This window comes from Ciconia boyciana, chromosome 1, assembly GCF_034638445.1.
Source record: "Ciconia boyciana chromosome 1, ASM3463844v1, whole genome shotgun sequence".
In the NCBI taxonomy this organism is placed as follows: domain Eukaryota; kingdom Metazoa; phylum Chordata; class Aves; order Ciconiiformes; family Ciconiidae; genus Ciconia; species Ciconia boyciana.
The window spans coordinates 147,801,889-147,822,095 of NC_132934.1; the positions used below are offsets into that span (position 1 = coordinate 147,801,889).

Below are 20,207 nucleotides of genomic sequence, written 5' to 3' on the forward strand. Positions count from 1 at the left end.
GTATGTCTAACTAAGTTGGTTTGCACTTTGAAAGAATGTAGCAACCAATTTGCTTTCTTGCAATTTCAGAAAGTGTGGAGGTAACTTCCCCAGCTGAAGATGCTGTAGAACTGGAAATACCAGTAAAAGAAGAGACTCCTCTTCCAGTAGAGCCAGGTTAGTAGTAATGCTAATAAACTTAAAACACATAATAAGACTGTGTGGCAGTACTGCATGGTAGGTATCATACCTTGTTGGATGGGGCTGAGTGGCCATCCTTTCTTGAGGCAGTTCCTGTTTTTTTTCTTTTCCTAAGGGAGGAACTGATGGAATTTTATGGAATAAAAAGGCATGAAGCTTCAGAATGAGACTGTAAAGGTCCCTTATTCTGGGTGAACTCCCGCTTTCAATTGGCTTATGCAGCTATCTCAAATAAGCACATTCAGTGCCTTATGATTAGCTCCCTTGACTTTTCATTTGCTTTCTAAAAGGCTGTTTTGTCAGTGGTTAGGTGGGGGTGGGGAGGAAATATGCTACTTCTAGTATTGATACTGCAATATTCACAGTGATTGTGTTCTTGATCTCAAAAATATTTTGCTTTCACAAGTGCTGAATGCAGTGGATATGCGTTAGCTTGTGAAATTGAGTATCAGCATAGCAAGTGATTGTTGCCCTCATTTTTGCCCACACACAGGACTTGTTTTGGCAAAGTCACATTGTACTGGACTTCTTCCTCAGCAAGGAGACTGTTTCAATTTTTACCCTTATTCTTAAGTCAGACAAATACTGACAAAATTTCCAGCATTTTGAAAACTAATTCTAGCTTGACTTATCTCTTGACGGAGCAATTCCATTGCCATAAAAGAGAAGGGCTCACTGGCAGAACATTAGTTCCCAGTTAATATTCTAGCAGTCTGGAACTTACACTTGATTTCAAAGAGCTGAAATTTCATGACACTCCATGTGCTGCAACATATATATTGTTTAATGCCTCTTTTGGAGAGGGTTAAAAGTTTGCATTTTTCCATTTGTCTGTTAAGAGCTGCATTCTCTTCATATATCTGGCTGAATTCCTGCTGGAATGAATGTATTTAATGCTTCTGGAATGCATGTGTAATTATGTTAAGGCACCTGGAGTCCTAAGATAGCACATTTTATAGACAGTTTGTTATTTTCCGACTAATTAAAATTAATACTGTAACCCAACTTGTTTTCTTGTTTCTCTGTCACTTTGTTACACATGGCTAACTGTTAATTGGGCAGCTCCTTTCAAGGAATGTGGTTGTGGTAGAGGTTTGCATGGCATGCATTATGCAGGCACTTGCATGATATGCAGACAGGAAGTAGATGAGTAGTTTAGCTATGTCTTCCAAAAATATCTTCTGCTATGCAAAGATGCTAGCACTATAAGATTTTGTGGAGAGAACTGAAGGTTATTTCTTAAGTATGCAGCATTTTCTGTTTCGGGAACATGGAGATAATTTGGTAGAATTATGGTAGCAGCAAACTTGTAAGTTGCAGTTGTCAATATGTCAAAGGAAGTGGCATCTTAAAATGTTGTATGTGGCTGGGCTGTTTCTTTTCCTTTAATGTTGGATTTCTTAGTTTCAGAAGAAAAGGAGGAAGAAGAAGAAACAGAAGATGCGGGTTTGGATGACTGGGAAGCTATGGTTAGTGATGAAGATGGAGAGAAAGGTGGGCATGGAAATTCCAAACGGATACTTTTTCTGACTAAGAGGTTTCTTTGGGCTGAATGTTTTGTTTCTGTAGAAAACAATATTGTATTTAGATTCTCTCCCTGCTCCATTAGATAAATTGTGAGGCAAGTGTGATGATAAATAGATATAAGATCCTCTTCTCAAAGGCAGAGCTTTCAGAAACTGCACAAATACTGCTGAAGCAGACCCTTTGGAAATACTGATATGTGTGGTTATCACCTAAAATAAATCAGTTGGAATTTTTTGTTCGTTTTTATGGGAGTAAAAATCCTTTCCTCTTAATATGTGCTTAAACCACCTCTGGGAGTTTAGGGAAACCTTTTACTGGGTACTGTATTTCTCTAGTAACCATTCCAAAGCTGTAACAGTTTTACTACACAAATCTGGCAACATCTAGGAGAGTACCCTTGAGGCAAGTTCTCAAAGAAGTGGAGGACTAAGATGGTGTGAAGGTTAGTGTGCATACATTATAGTAGATTCTAGATACCTTCTCATGTGCTTCTTTGAGAGGCAGGTGTGGAAGAAAGGGAAGAATGGCCAGAACATTCATATTCCTGCGCCTATATGCCAAAGCCCATATTCTGTCTGTGGCCACCAGCAATGTTTATGGGGAAGTTAGAGCTGCGCAAGAATGCAGGGATAACTTCTCGGGTGTTTTCTTCCAGTGGTGGAGAAAGCTGTATTGCTGTGAGTCTTCCTGAACAGGAGTTGATTACTGTTCTTAGTGCTTCCATGGTGTGTCTTCATTGTTTCTTGAGATCAAAGACAATTTGCCAAGTATTTTTTTACTTGCTCAGCCCTATGCTTCCAGCACTGGTGCTTTCAAATGTAATGCTTTATATACATATATGTACAGCAGTAAGGATTTTATTTCAGCACAAGTGTGTGTTCCTGTGGTGCTGGACTGTTCTACTTGGAGTACTAAGAGCTGCTCACCTTCTTGAAGTCTGTTTTAGTCTGTTGCCAGTCTCCTGGGGAGAATGTCACATCCCGCTTCTTGCTGCTTGGATTTGAAGGATATGCCAATGTGATCTAGAGAAAGAGCCTTCCTAGGAATTAGATGTAGTGTATTACTAAGCTGATGGACTTTCAGCATAGCAAGAAAACATAACTAATCTCTAAGATCAGTGAGCATCCTAGCAGCTCTGTAAGGAAGAGAATGCATGGCTTTAAAGTGTTCATTAGCTTGCCTCTTATGATTTTGCAAGTATGATAAACGGGAAGCTTTCAAAGAAAGAAAATTACTTCTTTTTGTTTACTGAAGAATTCCTCTGAAAAATATTAATCTTCTCTGAACAGTCTAGGAAAACGTTAAGATGAGACTTTTAAAGATGTAGAAGAGACCATTTGTTCTGATTGTTACTTTTGCTTAAGTGTGCATTCCTGATGAGTAATATGCAGAATCCATATTGTGTTGAATTTGGAGTATTTTGGCTTTCTGTATAAAGGTGTTAGTGCATTCATTCCTTTATGAAGTGCACACAGCTTTAAAGAATGTCACTTCATCTGAATATTTGCAAATGATGTCGAGCATTAAGTGTGCTGATAATATCATTCCTCCTCCCACCCCAAACTCACTCTGCTTGCACAGTTTCTAAACACAGGTCAGCAGCTCTGAACACGAAACACTTTTTTTTTTTTTAAATTTTATATTGAAAGTTGAAAAATGATCTTGACTAGCACTTCCTGAATGGAACCTACTCTGTCCTCACTCTTCTATAGTAGTCTCTCTTTGGGTTTTTTTGTTGCACTCTCCCCCACAAGTGTGAATTTAATACAGACTTTTTACTTTAGATTTTGGGGTTTTTTGACAGAGAGCAAACCTGTCCACATTGAAGTCAAAGAACAAAATGAAGTGGATGAGGAAGAGGAGGAGGAGGAAGATGAGGAGGAGGAAGAAGAGGAGAGTGAAGAATCTGAAGACAGTGAAGGGAGTGAAGATGAGGATGAAAAGACTTCAGATGAGAGAGAGGCAGACTCCCAAGCTATTGGAAAACAATCTATGGAAAAAAAGCCCAGCAAGGAAATTAGCTCTGATTCTGAGTATGACTCTGATGATGACCGCACTAAGGAAGAGCGTGCTTATGACAAAGCTAAACGGAGAATTGAGGTATTGAGATACAGCTTTATTGAACAGCTGGACTCTTGTGTTGTATAAGAAACAAGTTAATCTTCAGTTCATTGAAAGGCATTTTAACCATATTTGTCAATGATGGCTGTGTCATGACTAATATTTAGGCAGGTCCAGACAAGTTGATCACAAAGAATGTGCACTTCAGTGTCGTTCCCCTCTACCTCTCCCCCTCTTGGAGAAAGAGGCTTTTATCCTTTACAGATAGATATTTCAGAGTTTTAAAAGATGTATTTCTAAACTGTTCAACATTTTTGTGGCTGCTAATATCCTCTGTTTCCTTACCCAAGATGCTTCTTCAGAATGCACCATCAACAAAGCTACATATCAGTGGATATAATAACTTAGCCTAATAGACTGTAACCAAAACCAAAAACCAAACAAACAAGAACTTCACTGTTAGTTGTAAATTTTTTATTTGCCGAAAGAGGGATGGCAGACCTTGAATTGCCTTGAAAATTTAAGTCCCCCAGCTAACTCTGTTTTATGTATGTATGTAATCAAGTCAAGAGGTGAGCTGTGGTTTTTGGTTTATACTTACCAATTTTTATGTGTCTTTTACATAGAAGCGACGAGCTGAAAACAGCAAAAATATGAACACTGAAAAGCTCAGAGCACCAGTTATCTGTGTCCTGGGGCATGTAGATACAGGCAAGACCAAAATTTTAGATAAGGTAAGATGTGGAATGTGAAGGCACTGCCTGTGCATCTTGTTTATGCATATGTGTGCTTGCTTGAAAATAGAAAGAATTAAAGTGTACTCAAAGAGATGACTTTAGTCTCTTACATGTAAGTATTTCTGGTCTTTTTTTTGTCTTTAGCTTCGCCATACTCATGTACAGGACAGTGAAGCTGGTGGTATCACTCAGCAGATTGGTGCGACTAATGTTCCCCTTGAAGCTATTAATGAGCAAACTAAGATGGTGAAAAATGTAAGTTATAGCACTTCAAAGGCTGTTTTTTAAAAAATATGAAAAATAAACCAGTTAAGGCCTTGTGATATTTCCTGACATGGGCAGATGTACTTTTCCCCCCATCTCTAATATTGGGGTTGATTTGTTTTTTAATTCCTATCTTCTTCCCCTGCTCTGCCCCAAGGGGAGGCTGTCTCATTTTTCATTTTAGTTGATACATTTGGTTTCAGTTAATGTATCGCCACTTCTTCAGAAAAATACACAAATACTGCTTACTCTGTTCTGGACAGTACCCATATGTACATAGACTGCTAATTTGTCAATGTTTTGATTGTAAATTGAGACTTTTGAAACTTACTGAGTATATTTTCTGTTAAAAACATACCTTTTTACTGTGTGCACTGAAATTCGGCCAATTCCTGGGTGATGAATTTTATTGTGTTACAGAAATAGTAACTGTTCTGTATTGCTTGTCTTGGATACTATATCCTATTTTGCTTGCAGCAGCTGACTGAAAAACCTTGGTAGTGATGGCTTTTTCCAAGATTTTACTCAATTTATTAAAAATGTAAAGTCAGTGGAGAGGAAGAAATGTTCAAGACAGGATGATAAATCTCACTAGCCTCAACTATTTTTTCCTCTCTAGGCTGCCTTGTCTTACAAATTTTAGCTGAGCTTATGGCCACTTGATACCTAGGGGAATATGCTGCATCATTTTTTTTTAATATTGAAATAAGCTTTGACTGATTTGGTTTATGGAGAGTGCTGGCCTTTCTTGAAATACGTGTCTGGATTTTTGAAGTGAAGGCTGCCAGCTCTTAGGTGTGTGTGTGGTTTTTTTTTTTTCCTTGTGTAATCTTTACAAGATGGCTAATATTTTGAAATGTTAGTTTGACAGAGAGAACATAAAAATTCCAGGCATGCTGATAATTGACACTCCAGGACATGAGTCTTTCAGGTAATGTTTTCTCACAACATAGTACTTCCCAGAAGTGATGGCTAAAGCATCTGGATATATTTTTAACAAAGTGCTAGGTCTTTGCCTAATCCTTTGTGTTTCTTCTCACTTGGGGGAAAAAAAAAAGAAACCTAAAGTAGAGGAATAAGTGAATTTGCTTACTTTGCAGGTACTTTTTATATCTGGTTAATTGCTGGCCTTTTATATCTGATTAATTTTCTGTCTTCATGCCAGTTGAGCCGTGAATATCTGAAAAAGCATTTAAATAACTTTTTTCTCAATAGTTAGTGTAAGAGGAAAGACGGAAGCAGGAAGCTAGCTGGAGAAGAAAAGGTGAGGATTTCAGGTGACCTAAGTACTCTGCTATGAAAAACTAAAACTTCAGTCCTAGCCTCCAGTTCATAGTGTCCCAGTTAAGGTAACTGAGTTCGTAAGACTGGAAGTTACCAATTGCATAAGGCAGCTGATTCTTAGCAGAGATCATATGCTGTCTAGGAACACCAGTGGCATGCAGGCAAGCCACTAAATCAACTTTTAAGTTTAAAACATGGTATGCACAGCTGTACTCACTGAGGTAGTGGTTGGGTGAAATCCCCAAACAGAAGGATTAAGACTTTGTTGTGACATTCTTAAACATAAACCTGTGCAAGCATTGAAATGCCAGGTCTTAGGGCACTTGGTAATGTTCTGATCAGCTCCTTGGCATCATGCCACTTACAGCTCTTAATCTTCTAGCCAGGTTTTGTTTGGCACCAAAGATGTCTGATAATCTTAGTGTTTATGTAGCGTTATATAATAAACAATCTTGTTCAGATTTTGCACTCCTGTATTTCACTGTAACGTTCTCAATTCTCATTCAGAAAAAATTGGAACATACCTAAACTTGTAAAAATACATAATAATAGGAAAACTCCTGGGAAAATAATAGTTTCTTATTTTTGCTTACACATACTGTAATATATTCTGTTCAATGGAATTTACACAGTGTGATTTGAATATCTTTTTGATATAGTTTACATTTTTGAGGGAAAAATAACTACTTGATCAGCTTTAGCTTTTTGTTGATCAATGTAAGTTTGACATAGTATTTGGTATTTTTATTAAAATTCTGTTGCTACATGACTGATTTTTTTTCTCTCTCTCTTTTAATGCCACAGCAATCTAAGAAATAGAGGAAGCTCGCTCTGTGATATTGCTATACTTGTAGTTGACATCATGCATGGTTTGGAGCCGCAGACAATTGAATCAATAAATCTGTTGAAATCAAAGAAATGCCCCTTTATAGTAGCTCTCAACAAGGTAGGATAGCTTTTTACTCTAATTGTGTGTTTTTTCTACTCCAATAGTATATTTGGCATCTGACAATTTTCTGATTTATTCCGTGAACTTGAATTGTTTGTGTAAAGTCTGAAGCAGTGGTTCTTAGATCTTCTCTGTTGCATTTTTCATGTCCTCGATACCCCAATGGCTTTACAGGAGCTTTGCAGAACAATCTGTCAGTACTTCTCAGAGTCCTTACTGATAAGTTTCTTTACCTTATGTAACTGCCACATATGGTTCAGACTTTTGGAAGCTGTACTTCAGTTGTGTGTTTTTTCTTGCACCTACTTGTATGGATTTGTGTGCATTTTCTGATAAAATTGAAAGACAAGCTTCATGTTGAAAAATCTTACTTTATTTATTTTAGCTACTGATACTTGTTAGTTTGACTTGAAGACAAGCTGGCTTTTAATCTCATGGAACAGTAATGTTGATCACTGGTGGGAAGTATTTCAGGCTCTACAATATTCGATGGTAAAGCCAGTTATTTTCAGCCTTGTTTTTAGAAATCCCGTGCATGAGAAATTACGCTGGCTGTTTGTGATGACTTATATGAATTATAATAAGGAAAGTACTTGTGTCCAGTGACTTTGGATGCTGACAGAGAACTTACAGAAGGGTATTTATGTGCAGTGTAAAAATTGAAGTATACTTTAAAAAATGAAATGAGCATTAAGATTGAAGGTTGTTGAAACTGAGGAGGCCATTATGTTTTCAGCAAGGAGATCTGCTTTTTAAAAAAAAAACTATTGGATGGAGAGGTGTTAAGGCCTACAGTGAGCCTGAGATTAAATAGCCAAAGGTTTTTGCATTTTGGGTTCTAGTTCTCATAGTTCTAACCTATTTGACCAGGTTATAATCCATTTTTTAAAGATGTAGTTTTGATTTGTACAGCAAGTGTAATAGCTTCTTGGACTAAGTCCATCCTGCTTTGAAAACTTACTTAGGGAAACATTTATAAAGTATGCAATTGTGTCTTTTGAACAACTACCCTGTGATCCCTTCTCTGTAGCAACATGGGAAAGAGTCCAAATTCACCAGTAAGTTTTAAAAGTTCTTTGTAAAACTAGTACAGTCTCTTTTCAGGAAAAAAAACCCCAACTTTTTTTTGTGTACGTGAAGCTATATATGGGTCTCTTTCTTGTGGATGTTTTACCATAAACTGGATGTAATTAATGTCTATAAACTTTTCCCATATCAACCTAGATTATTATGGCTTGAATTTTTAAAACCTGAAGTAGTATTGCTGTCATGAAATACTGTCCAATATTGGGTAAATACATAAACGGAGATAAATATAGCAGCTAAAGTAAATAAAAAGATTTAATTTGATTACTGGAGCAAATAGATGGCTAGCTATGTTGGCTGGTAAAGTATTTCTCACAGATGGCGTGGCATAAGCATAAGTATGCCCTTTAGTAAGCTGCGTAAGATGACGTATTACTGTATTTTCAAGATTGATAGGTTATATGACTGGAAAAAAAGTCCAGATACAGATGTAGCTGTCACCTTAAAGAAGCAGAAAAAGAATACAAAAGATGAATTTGAAGAACGTGCAAAAGCTATCATAGTGGAATTTGCGAAACAGGTAGGCTGGAATATTCAAGGTTCTTTGGTTAACAAAAGTGATAGTAAAGATGGTGGGTGGTGTGGTTTGTGTGTGGGTTTTTTTGTGTGGGTTGCTTTTTTGTGGGTGGGTGGTGTTTTGTTGGGGGGGGGGGAACCCAAACTTGGAATATCAAGAAAACTGTCGCACCTCTTCTGACACATCAGTGTTTACCTCTCATAAACCAAACTTCGTTGTTGCTAAATTAAGCTGTTTTAACTGCTCCATTCTTAGAGTGCTAGTTTGGAGAAAAGCAGCAGCTAATTGCTGTGCATGGTCAATGGAGTCATGAATAGCAGATTAAGTTTTCTGTCCCTATTCTTTCTCTGGGAATAGCCTGAGAGAATCCCATCTGTCTCTTGTACCCTTGGATGCTGGCAGGGCATGAATCGCATCAGTTCTGGGAACTTCTGTTGGCGACATACAATGCTGTCTAGAAGCTAGATGTGGTAATTAGCTTTGTAGAGTTATCCCATACTGCTTTCCAAGTGTGGGTTGAGGCTTCATGTTCCATAGCATACTGTCAGTAACAATGTTTTTTTTAAAAATTGGTATTTAAAATATGCAATAGTAATTGACTGGGGTTGAATGGTACTGTTCATACTGAAGTGTATATATGCTTTTCCCTATATAACTATTAATCCTGATTCCAGGGCTTGAACGCTGCCTTGTTTTATGAGAATAAGGATCCCCGCACTTTTGTTTCTCTTGTACCTACCTCTGCTCACACAGGGGATGGCATGGGGAGTCTGATAGCTCTTCTCGTTGAGCTAACGCAAACTATGCTGACCAAGAGACTGGCTGAGTGTCAGGAGCTGAGAGCTCAAGTCATGGAGGTAATTCAGCAGCTGTTCTTTGAAATTCATCTAGAAATTTCTCCCTTCCCTGCCCCCTTCTTCATGGTTAAAAAAAGGTGTGTTTGAAGTGCTTAAATAGGGAGTAACTTTTTTCCCCCTTTCCTTCAGGTTAAAGCACTGCCAGGTATGGGCACTACCATAGATGTTATTTTGATTAACGGACGCCTGAAAGAAGGAGACACGATTATTGTTCCTGGGGTAGAAGGTCCTATAGTAACTCAGATTAGAGGTCTTCTGCTACCTCCTCCTATGAAGGAGCTACGAGTTAAGGTATGGAAACTGGTCAGTGCATTGACATTTAGAGAAGATTTAGAACCAGAAAAAAACCCCCAAGTTTTATAAAAAATGAGAATGTAGTAGAGGGAAGTTATATTAGCAGTATTTGAGGATGACTTAAAGGGGAAGACAGTGCACATCTCGTGTTTTTGTGAATGTACTTGTATATACCTGTTGTTGTGTGTGTTATAACAGTGGCAAAGAAAAGGATCAAGAAGTTGCCTTGCAGTGAGGATTAAGATGTGTATGCTTTAATTAAGGGATTCAAGCATGTGGCTATGTGTGAGAGGGGGATACCCATCTTAAATGGAAATTGGAGTGTACTAGTACAGTGACTTCTGAGTTAAAGTATATATTATTAGTAAAAGTGGTGTTTTAATAACTAAAATCATTATTGCTGTATTGCTTTCCACGAAAGGAGGAGGAGAGCCACAGAAACTAAAGGCTATAAATACATTGATACATACGTTAATGTTAATACATACAATTCAAAGATGATGAAAAGAACTGCTCCGATTTTTCGGAGCAGTTTAAAGTAGAAGGAATAAGTGTCTGCACAGATTTTGCTTAAGGCAAAGAAAATCATACAGATAACCTAGGTGAATGTAATAGGACAGGCCTTAAGGGTTTGGTTTAGCAGTGGAAAACTAGTGTTGGGGTCCTAATCTAAGGCCATAACAATTGTGGTGTGCTTCATTTCATTGGAGAACTGTGTACCTGCAGGCCGCTGTAGTCCTTAGTGTTTAATCTAGTTCCTTCCTGCAAACTTAGATACTCCTGTAAAGTAGTAGTAATAATTGCTGGGGCCTGGGTTGACATTGGCATTCACTCTCTGCCGTGGTGATCCTCTGTTGCGATACCACTGTGGCCTCAGAGGTGCTGAGGGATGCAGTATTGACAGTGAGGTGGAATCTGAGTAAGAGCTTTTTGGTCTGCTTTAGATGGGAAGACGAGCCACTCTTTCCACTTGTGTGTATAGCAGTCTAATACACCTGTGGGGTAGGACAGTTGCCTTGGAGAATGTAAGTCAGGACTCCTGCTCTGGAGCGCAGCTTTAGAGTAATAACTTGATAATGGCTAGAGAGTGGCAAAAGGAAAATTGACATTTATGTTTAGGTTATGTTCTCTGCTTTGTTGGAAGCTCTTGAATATATTCTGGTACCGTGAGGAATGAATTGAAAGCATTTCTGTCTATTTGCTTCCCTTTAAAGCAGAAGATAAACTGGTGCGTGAAACTCTTATGAGAATAAAGGGTGTTTTTTGTGGGACTGAATAGCAACATAACAGATCACAGTTTCCCATCAACAAGATCTTCAGATGAGTTTCTGTACCTTGATGGGAGATGGAGTATAGAGTACCAGCACCAAGATGAAGAACACTGGATTTGGGAACCTTCCCCATCCTCCTTTAGCTGGGGAAGTGGATCTAGGGGAGCTGTGTGTGTTTTTTTTTTTTTTTTTTTAAGCAGGCAATGAGGATGCATTTCAATTCAGCCTGTCCATGGGGAATTGGCATCCTTGAAATAAGACCCAGATTTTGGGGTGGAGAGCTAAAGAATAGAGGCTTGTAGAACAAAGTGCTTACTGAGGAAGGAAGCTGCCTTGCAGTTTCAAGAAAAGGATGGGACATCTAAACAAAAGAAATGAAGAAACAAACCAGAAAATCCCTCCAATGTTGATTTAAAGGTCTTCAGAAATCACTGCTTCTGTGATGCCTTAGAACCATGCCCTGAGCGGGGAGAGACCTTGGAGGTTCCCCTGGGTGGGGAGGAGCACCTGGGAAATCGACCATGGAACTACATACATGAGAAGACTGGATGGGAGGCCTCCAGTGGGAGAATGAGACGGCTCTTCCTGCACAGAGCCTTGGGCTGCATCAGCTAAGCTTTAGTGCTTTAGCTGAGCTGTCCGCATCTTCCCCTTACTTCCCTATGGGGCTGAATTGGTGTTTTTTTTTAGTGAGCAGCTGCCTATCACTTCTTGCTCTTTTCTAGTATATATTCCTTTTTGCCAGCCTTCTCTGTTCTTAGACGATTCCCCCTGCCCTGCACCCCTTGGCGGGGGGCCAGGAGGGGTGGTTTGGGAAGGTATCTGATGGGAGAGGAGCATGCAGACTGAAACATGCATGCCAGTAATGTGAAGCAGAGAAAATCACTGATGAAAGATGGGAGCTGCTGGTCATGCTGTCTGCTGTGCTTGCTGATGGCAAGTTCTTTAGCTGCTCAGCACTACTTTGTGTTGCTGTGTAGCATCTACATGAACTCTTTGCTATTGTGTATTCTCCTTTTCAGAACCAGTATGAAAAGCACAAAGAGGTCGTTGCTGCTCAAGGGGTGAAGATTCTTGGGAAAGATTTGGAAAAAACGTTGGCTGGTTTGCCATTGCTTGTAGCTTATAAAGAGGATGAAGTCCCAGTCCTCAAGGTGAGATGGCTACTGTTGAAATAAGACACTTAAACTGAAGGTAACTGAGTTCTCTGGTGATGAAGCTCATTCAAATGTTGAGAGCTCACTATGCAAGTAACTTGCTGCTTTCGGTTGCGTTTTTAAAAACTGTTACAATAACATGCTGTAGCCTTGTGTCCCTGTGAAGCTTTAGTGTGGTGATGTTTTTAGTATCTTGAGCCTTAGGTTTTCCCTGATATTTTGCTGGGGTGTCTCTGCTGGTAGAATAAGGTTTGAAAACAAGTATCATAGCATAGTTTTACTATATGTTAATTACTGATTTGGTATTTGTAGTAATTTATGCATATATTGCAATTAATTTATATTGGGCAAATATCTGCTAGTGGAGTTCTTCAGACTATCACAATTGCAAAGCTGATTTAAGACTTTTGTAGTAAATTTCTTTTGTGACTTACACTTTAAAAATGGCAGAGGAAAGAATGTAGCTCTCTTAAAACCAAAATTGAGATGAGATGCTCCTGTTCTCCAAAGTCTGGAAGTTAGTTTAAAAAGGAAACTTGCATGTTGATAGTTTACTTTTAACCATAGTTTTACTCTAGCCTTCTGTCTACTTATTCTTGCCTGTAAAGGGAGGTTAATCTTTCAGGTCCTCCAAATACAGACCTTGTTTCTGGGTACATGAGTATGTATGTGAAGTGTACTAGTAGTAGATATGTGAGGGCTTTAAGTAAATGGCAACACCCATTCATCTGGCAGAGGAGAAGACTGAGTGGGTTTAAAAGGTATAGGCTCTTAAAAAATGTCTCTTTTTTTTTTTTAACTTCTCAGCAAGGCCATTTTGCTGCTTTCAGCTCTTGTATCCTCTGTTTGGTACCTAGGCCTAAAGAGCGTTCAGGTTCCTTTCCAGCTCATGGCTTTAGGAGCATCTGCTTTTATTGTTGATCCTCAGATAGGCAACCAAAGCTACTGCCGCACACTGTGGGGTGTGGGTTCACTCAGTCTTGCTGGTAGAAACTTACAGTGCTGGGGAGAGCAATGTGTAGTCTGCAGAGAAATGTTACTAGCCCCCAAGATGGGCACCTGCTTTGTGTTACATCATCACCTTCTTGCAAAATCCTCAAGTCTAGTTCAGTACGGACTCTTCCAATGCCAGAAGCAAACAGCAGTGTATCACAGGGCTGTGCGTGACCTATGCTGCAAGTCTGTAAGTGGGTACCTATCAGCATAGCTGTCACATACTTTCAGCAGCTCGTGAACAGAAAGACTTTGTACCCCGAGGCATAATATCAACAGAATTAAAACTTGCTTTGTTTTCTTCTTTTTTCTGAAGGATGAACTAATACATGAACTGAAGCAAACACTGAATGCAATCAAATTAGAAGAGAAAGGTGTTTATGTCCAGGCTTCTACTTTAGGCTCTTTAGAAGCATTACTTGAATTTCTTAAAACATCAGAAGTGCCAGTAAGTACTTCTATGCTGTAGCTGATGTTGTTGTTTCTACGTTGTAGTTGATAACTGTTTCCTTTTGACTCAAAAATATTAGTGACTGATTTGTGTGGCTTTTCTCTTCATCAGTATTCAGGAATTAATATAGGTCCTGTCCATAAAAAAGATGTTATGAAGGCATCAGTTATGTTGGAGCATGACCCACAGTAAGTAACTTCTTTGCTTTACTACGTTGGTAAATGCGCGGTGGTGTTTCAGGAAGGCCCCCTCCTCAGCTCTGGTTCTATGGTCTGTCTAGTAAACTGTTTGACTTACTTTTACTTACAGATACGCAGTCATTCTGGCATTTGATGTGAGGATTGAACGTGATGCACAGGAAATGGCTGATAGTTTAGGAGTTCGAATTTTTAGTGCTGAAATAATTTATCACTTATTTGATGCCTTCACAAAATATAGACAAGACTACAAAAAACAGAAACAAGAGGAATTCAAGTAAGTAAGAGCAATCCTATTCCAGATGCTTCCCAAATAAGTGTCTCTTAATTGTTTTATTATAAATGAAATTGCATTTAACTTCTTGTTTCCATGCTATTATTTAGCATGTAGCTCTGATGAGAAGGAAGGAGAGGAGGAAGAGGATAGGACAATAACTCCAGTCTAAGTGGTGACATCTGGGATTAGGCTTAGTAGGGTGAGACTTGTGAAGCAGTTACAAGATTTAGCTAAAACTATCATGTAATATAGTGTGTTCTTACTAAGGTTTGCATTTTATGCTTGGCTTCTGTTCCTAGTTTGTGACAGATGGGTTAGTCTTGCAGAGTTAAACAAAACTAAAGGGATTTGGATTCTATTGTTTCATATTTATGCAATTCCAGTGTACAGGGCTTAATTCTGACTGCAGTAACATGAATATGCAATCATTTAAGAATTTATAGGGACCCAAAATTAATTTTTGGAATCTGTGTCATTGGCTGATCCTCAGTAAAGTAAGGACAGACAAAATAAATGAAAATGTATTTCATTTCATATTGATCCCAATTTGAGCATTCAAACATATGTGTTCACTATACAAACAAAAATCTTGAATTTTTGCAGTCCCTGTGATGGGTTGAGGCAATAATATTTCTATTCCTATGCTCTTCTGAGACTGTAATTATACTGTAAAATTACTGTTCCTTTGGTCTTGGTCTTAGTTGACTGCCCAAGGCAGTCAAAATAAAATCCATGCCAGCCATGCTTGATTACTGTTCCCTGTAGTTCTTGAAGATCAAGTATTGACTAGAATTAGCAAGGCTGGAAAAGAGGTTTGTTTTTTTTCCTGCTTGATTTCTCCCCAAGTGACGCTCCTGGAATAAATGCCCAGGAAGTGTGGGAGAAGGCAGAACCGTTAATGTCATGTACACTGTTCCAGTATCTATTTCAAAATGCCTTTTCTTTGTCATCTTCCAGGCATATAGCAGTATTTCCTTGCAAGATGAAAATACTCCCTCAGTTTATTTTCAACTCTCGTGACCCAATAGTGATGGGTGTAGTTGTGGAGGCCGGCCAGGTGAAGCAGGGGACTCCCATGTGTGTACCTAGCAAAAATGTAAGTAAGCACCTCTTCCCAGTGGACGTTTGATCTGCCTGGTAGTTCCTGGGACGATGCACCAGGAACCGTTCGCCTGCCTTCCCCCAGTATACAAAGTTTTGGTAGGAGATGAGATTTGGACTTTTAGATCAAGTCTCTTTCCCGGTGATCCTGCTGTTCTCTGCTGGAACAGAGCCGAGTCCTGTAGCGGGGCACAGCCTCCTGACTGCTGCAGGGCCCTGCCAGGAAGCGTGGCTAGAGGGTATTTGTCAGTCAACCTCCCCCCTTCCCTCGCTGCAATTTCTGTAGTGTGACAGAAAGTAGCAAGCAAAATTGTCATTCCAGGTAGCTAATAAGGGGGGGGAAGTCAACTCCTGACCTTTTAAGGGATAACAAATTGATATCCCATATAGATATGGATGGAACTATGGATGGTTTGATGTTGTTGCCCTTTTCAGTATGATGTGCTTACAGTGCAGCATGTATTGCTTTGCCAGTTCCGAGGTGGCCGCTCTGATAGTGTGGTACTTCATACGAGCAAGTCTGTACATATAAACAGGAATTTAGAGAAGTGTGTGTGCACAGAGGTTTTGTGGATGTGTGTTACAGCTTCTTCATTGTATTACAGTTTGTTGAAATTGGAATAGTTACAAGTATTGAAATAAACCATAAGCCAGTGGAGGTTGCGAAAAAAGGCCAAGAAGTATGTGTTAAAATAGAACCTATTCCTGGTGAATCACCGAAAATGTATGGACGACATTTTGAAGCAACAGATATCCTCGTCAGTAAGGTAAAAGCAATCTGCATTTTTGGAGAGGGCTTGTGACATAGTGGTAGCTTGCATGAAGTGGAAATGTTGCATGAAGCGTGAAAAACATACTCTAGGAACCTTCCATCAGAGACTAACAGACACTTGAAATGGTTTGCATGTGGCATTGTTCATCCGAGTTTCTCTGTAGCCTTGTTTTGTAGTAGTGCCCCTCAAGAGGACTGAAGGAATGATGTACTGCAGCTAAAAATACCTTGCAGCTTACTGCACCTGAGAGGGTAAAATGCTAAATGAGCTATTTGCATACTGCTTTATGTAGCTGGTGCTCAGAGCAGCTTAGCAGTCCCCTGTGGCATTACAGTGTGATTGTGTTTGCCGCGTTTTTAAATTGTGCAATAAATAGCAATACTTCAGTTGTTCCAGTTCTGGAACACTGGGCTTGGATGAGGAGATGATCCCTTGCTCAGTTTTCCTGCTGTCAGAGGCAAAGCCACAGCTCTCCATGTCCCTAACTGCTTATGTCGTAAGACACCCCCTGCCACACACGCTGGGGGCATGCACCCACAGATGGGGGGTGAGTAGCCATGGGGGCTTTCAGGTGGAGATGCAGGGCCTGTGACAGGGACTGGGTGCTGGTGCTGGGGGTGCTGGTGCTGCGTGCACTGGGGGAAGCAGGAGATCCTCTCCGGTCACAGGTTCTTGCCTTACCGCACAAGGTGCGAGATGGCCTGTGCTTCTGCAGTCCCTGAAGACCAGGTAAGGGGTGTGAGGAGAAAAGAAGGGAAACGAATGTGGGAGGGGTCATGCAGCAGATGAGTAGCAAAACTGGGCTTAGAACAGGCCTTCCCGCTGTGCACACGGATGCCCTTTCTTCAGACTCACTGCTTCCAACGCACTGAAAGCTGCCTTTATTAATATGCACGCGTATGTTTCTGATGGGTTTGTCTTGTGTATTACAGATCAGTCGTCAGTCCATCGATGCTCTGAAGGACTGGTTCAGGGATGAAATGCAGAAGTCTGACTGGCAGCTTATAGTAGAGCTGAAGAAAGTGTTTGAAATCATCTAGATAACTTTTTACAGCAATGGGGAGGCAGGAATAAATGCCCTTTTCCTGTTCTAAAAGTTACCAACAAAGTCATATATTGAAGACAGTGTTGGATATATGTTTGGGAGGAAAATATGTGGATAAAATGTTTTCCATGAGAAACCAAGAAATTTACACTGGTTTGACAGTGGTCAATTTACATGTTCCCATGGTTCCAATGTGCCTGTTCACCTCTCCTACTGCCCTTCCTAATACTGGCTGCTGTTTTAAAGTTTGCCCTTCCTTCTCTTACACCTTCCTTCCACCCTTTTTCCCTCCCTCTCTCCAAAATAAAATAAAATAAATTGAATTTTTATTACAGAACTAAAGCTCTTTCACTTTTATACTGAGGAGATCAGTACTGCAGTATTTGATTAACCAAGCTTCTGCAGACTTTGTGATTCTTGGGACATTTTTGATGTAAGAAGTACTTCTTTATTTATGCATACCTCTTCCCTTGACTCTCTCTTCCAACATTCTTCTGCTTTGTGCCTATAGAAATTTTTTTAAATAGAAAAATTAGGCAATTGGATATTTCTGTATTTGCTTTGTGTGAAACAATGATGTAAAGCATAGTTGGCCGCCTTTTACTGCTTGTACAGTTCATGAAAGTCGACCTGTAATCATTATAACGCAGAGCCACAAATAAAGGAGATGGACATAGTAGCCCATTTGTTTTACAGTTTGCTTCAATAAACCAAGTTTCACTTCGTGGGCTGTGACAGACGTGGAAATGCCAGACAGAGGCTTGCCTCTCTGTGCTTGGCAAAGTAGCGGAGGCGTGTGCCAGCAAAGGTGTTTCTTCCTCTGGCTTCGCTTCCCCTTGTGGAGCACGCGTTGCGCGTGGTGGTGTGATCTCGGTGGCTCACGTCTCTTACCGTGTTCCCGAAGCACCGGAGTTGCAGGCCAGGTGTTTAGCCAGTCATGATTCCCAGAGGGGCTCTGCTGGGAGGAGTTTAGATGTGGCATCTCTTCTCCAACTGCTGCTCAGAGTCGCAGTAAGCACCTGCAAAACGATTGCCTGCGAGTGAGCGGTGACTTTGGATGCTGCATCAAAGCTGTCGAGTCATCCGACACGGTGGGACTGAACCAGTTCAAAAGGCGTTTGGTTAATGTATGTGATGACCAGGAGTCAGTCTGTAACCCCAGCGTTTTCCTACCCTTCCTTCCCCTGTGGTTCCTGCTTAGGATGACAGCTTGACAGATCTCTCATCGGGTAGTCTCCCGGTAACGTACAGCTCGTGTTGAGAGGAGCTAAACAACCACTTTTCAAAAGCACAAGCTGTGATCTTTCATGTAGCTGAGATTTTTAGCATTTAAAGCATTTACAAGAGTTTAACTTGCAGTATGCAGTTTGATCAGATTTCTGCTGTCACTTCATTACTTTGTTAGAAAAATCTGAATTTTATAATTGGGATTGCACGGACTCCATTACAAAGGAACATTTATTAACTTACCTCATTTGGCAATGGAATTTAAATTACCAGAGGGTTTTTTTGTTTGTTAGACCTTAAACTTGCCATTGCAAAGGACCTTTTCAGTACGGTTGGTGCATGGTGCAAATTCACATCACTGGGTGTGTCGGTGGTTTAGAATAGAATGATCACAGTGAGGAGACTGCATTTAATTGTTATAATTTTCTTTTGCAAACTATGCAATCATGAAAACTACACTAATAAAAGAAGTTCTTAACTTAAGAACCCGGATGTCAAACATTTGTGGTCTTGACGTATTCTTGACTGTTTCCTTGACTGTGGAAGGGTGTGCTTCCTGCAGGTAAAAGCTCTGGGAAAAGGATCATGCTGCTGTTGCAGGTTGCTGTTGTGGAACTTCTAAAATACCTTCATTAAAAGGCTTTAAGGAAGCAGATAACTGTTGAATATAATATTTAAGGGCTTGAAGCAGGGCTTGCTAAGGGAGAATGAAAATATAATTACAGATAGCCTTACTCAGTTAAGTAATGCTTTGAGTCTTGTTGTCTTTTTTTTTTAAAAAAAAAGCTAGTTTCAAGTATGTCTTGAGCAGCACTCGCACAACCAGAGCTGTGTACCTGGAACCTAATTTGTAAAATACTTCCTTGAATTTCAGCAAATAACTTTCTCCGTGTGAACAGCAGCATGCCAGTTTTCTTAAATGGGGGGAAAAAAGAAAAAGGCAGCTTTGGGAGCAGTAACTAAAGGGGCTCTGAAAGACCCAAAGTTAGAAACCAGTGGAAACCTAGACTACTTGATTGAGGTAAGGTCCCTCTCTCTCTGTAGATACATACCTACAAATAGATGCAGTGATGTAGACAGATACCAAACAAGTAAAAAAACTGGAAAAATCAGTCTTTAACTTATCGCAGACTGGTTGAGGTTGGAAGGGACCTCTTGCAGTTGCCAAGTCCAAACCCACCCTGTGCTGAGGGTATGGGCAGTCAGAGCAGGTTGCCCAGAACTGTCTGGTTGGGTTTTGAGCATCTCTGCTGATGGAGGATCCACAACTCCCGTGGACAGCCTGTTCTAGGGGGGGTGTGTGTGGTGTTTCTAAGGAATGTTTTGTACCAGTTTGTGCCCATTGTCTTATGCCCTTTCACTTGATGCTGCAGAGGAGTGTCTGCCTCTGTCTTCCTTGTTCCCCCATCAGGTGTTTATTCCCTCTGCCCCAGCCTTCTCTTCTCCAGGCTGAACAGTCCCAGTCCTTGCAGCCTCTCCTTGTACGATGAGAGAAGCTCCACTCCCTTAAACAACTTTGTGGCCCTGGGTTGGCGCTGCTCTGTATGCCCATTGCCCTCTTGTACTGAGGAGCCTGGAACTGGACCCAGCACTCCAGGTGTATCTCACCAGTGCTGAGCAGAGGGGAAGAATCTCCTCCATTGACCTGCTGGTGATGCTCTTCCTCATGCAGCGTGGGAGGCTGTTGGCTGCCTTTGCTGTGAGCGAGTGCTGCTGGCTCAAGCAACCTAGAGGGCCTTATCTGCAGAGCTGCTTTCTAGCCAGTTGGCCCCCAGTGCCTGGGGTGGCTCCTCCCTGGGTGCAGAACTTTACACTTCTTGTTGAACTTCACAAGGTTCCCACCAGCCCATTTCTCCAGCCTGTTGGTGTCTCTAGATGCAGCATGGCCCTCCGCTGTGTTGGCCAATCTTGTGTCATCAGCAAACTTGCTGAGGGTGCACTGCCCCATCATCCAGGCCA

General features: G+C 40.4%; 1 protein-coding gene across 1 annotated transcript in view; it reads left to right on the top strand.

Moving 5' to 3' along the window:
- EIF5B (eukaryotic translation initiation factor 5B) overlaps window positions 1–17,700 on the top strand; it is a 37,317-nt gene extending 19,617 nt beyond the window's left edge. The window contains exons 8-24 of the mRNA XM_072849689.1: window positions 70–156; window positions 1,585–1,674; window positions 3,512–3,807; window positions 4,395–4,502; window positions 4,650–4,760; window positions 5,633–5,700; window positions 6,858–6,999; window positions 8,477–8,608; window positions 9,280–9,462; window positions 9,592–9,753; window positions 12,050–12,181; window positions 13,494–13,625; window positions 13,740–13,816; window positions 13,938–14,102; window positions 15,060–15,198; window positions 15,809–15,970; window positions 16,909–17,700. Coding sequence (XP_072705790.1) covers window positions 70–156; window positions 1,585–1,674; window positions 3,512–3,807; window positions 4,395–4,502; window positions 4,650–4,760; window positions 5,633–5,700; window positions 6,858–6,999; window positions 8,477–8,608; window positions 9,280–9,462; window positions 9,592–9,753; window positions 12,050–12,181; window positions 13,494–13,625; window positions 13,740–13,816; window positions 13,938–14,102; window positions 15,060–15,198; window positions 15,809–15,970; window positions 16,909–17,016 — 2,294 coding nt within the window. The 3' untranslated portion in view covers window positions 17,017–17,700. The remainder of the gene's footprint in view (window positions 1–69; window positions 157–1,584; window positions 1,675–3,511; window positions 3,808–4,394; window positions 4,503–4,649; window positions 4,761–5,632; window positions 5,701–6,857; window positions 7,000–8,476; window positions 8,609–9,279; window positions 9,463–9,591; window positions 9,754–12,049; window positions 12,182–13,493; window positions 13,626–13,739; window positions 13,817–13,937; window positions 14,103–15,059; window positions 15,199–15,808; window positions 15,971–16,908) is intronic.
- Window positions 17,701–20,207: the final 2,507 nt, after the last annotated feature.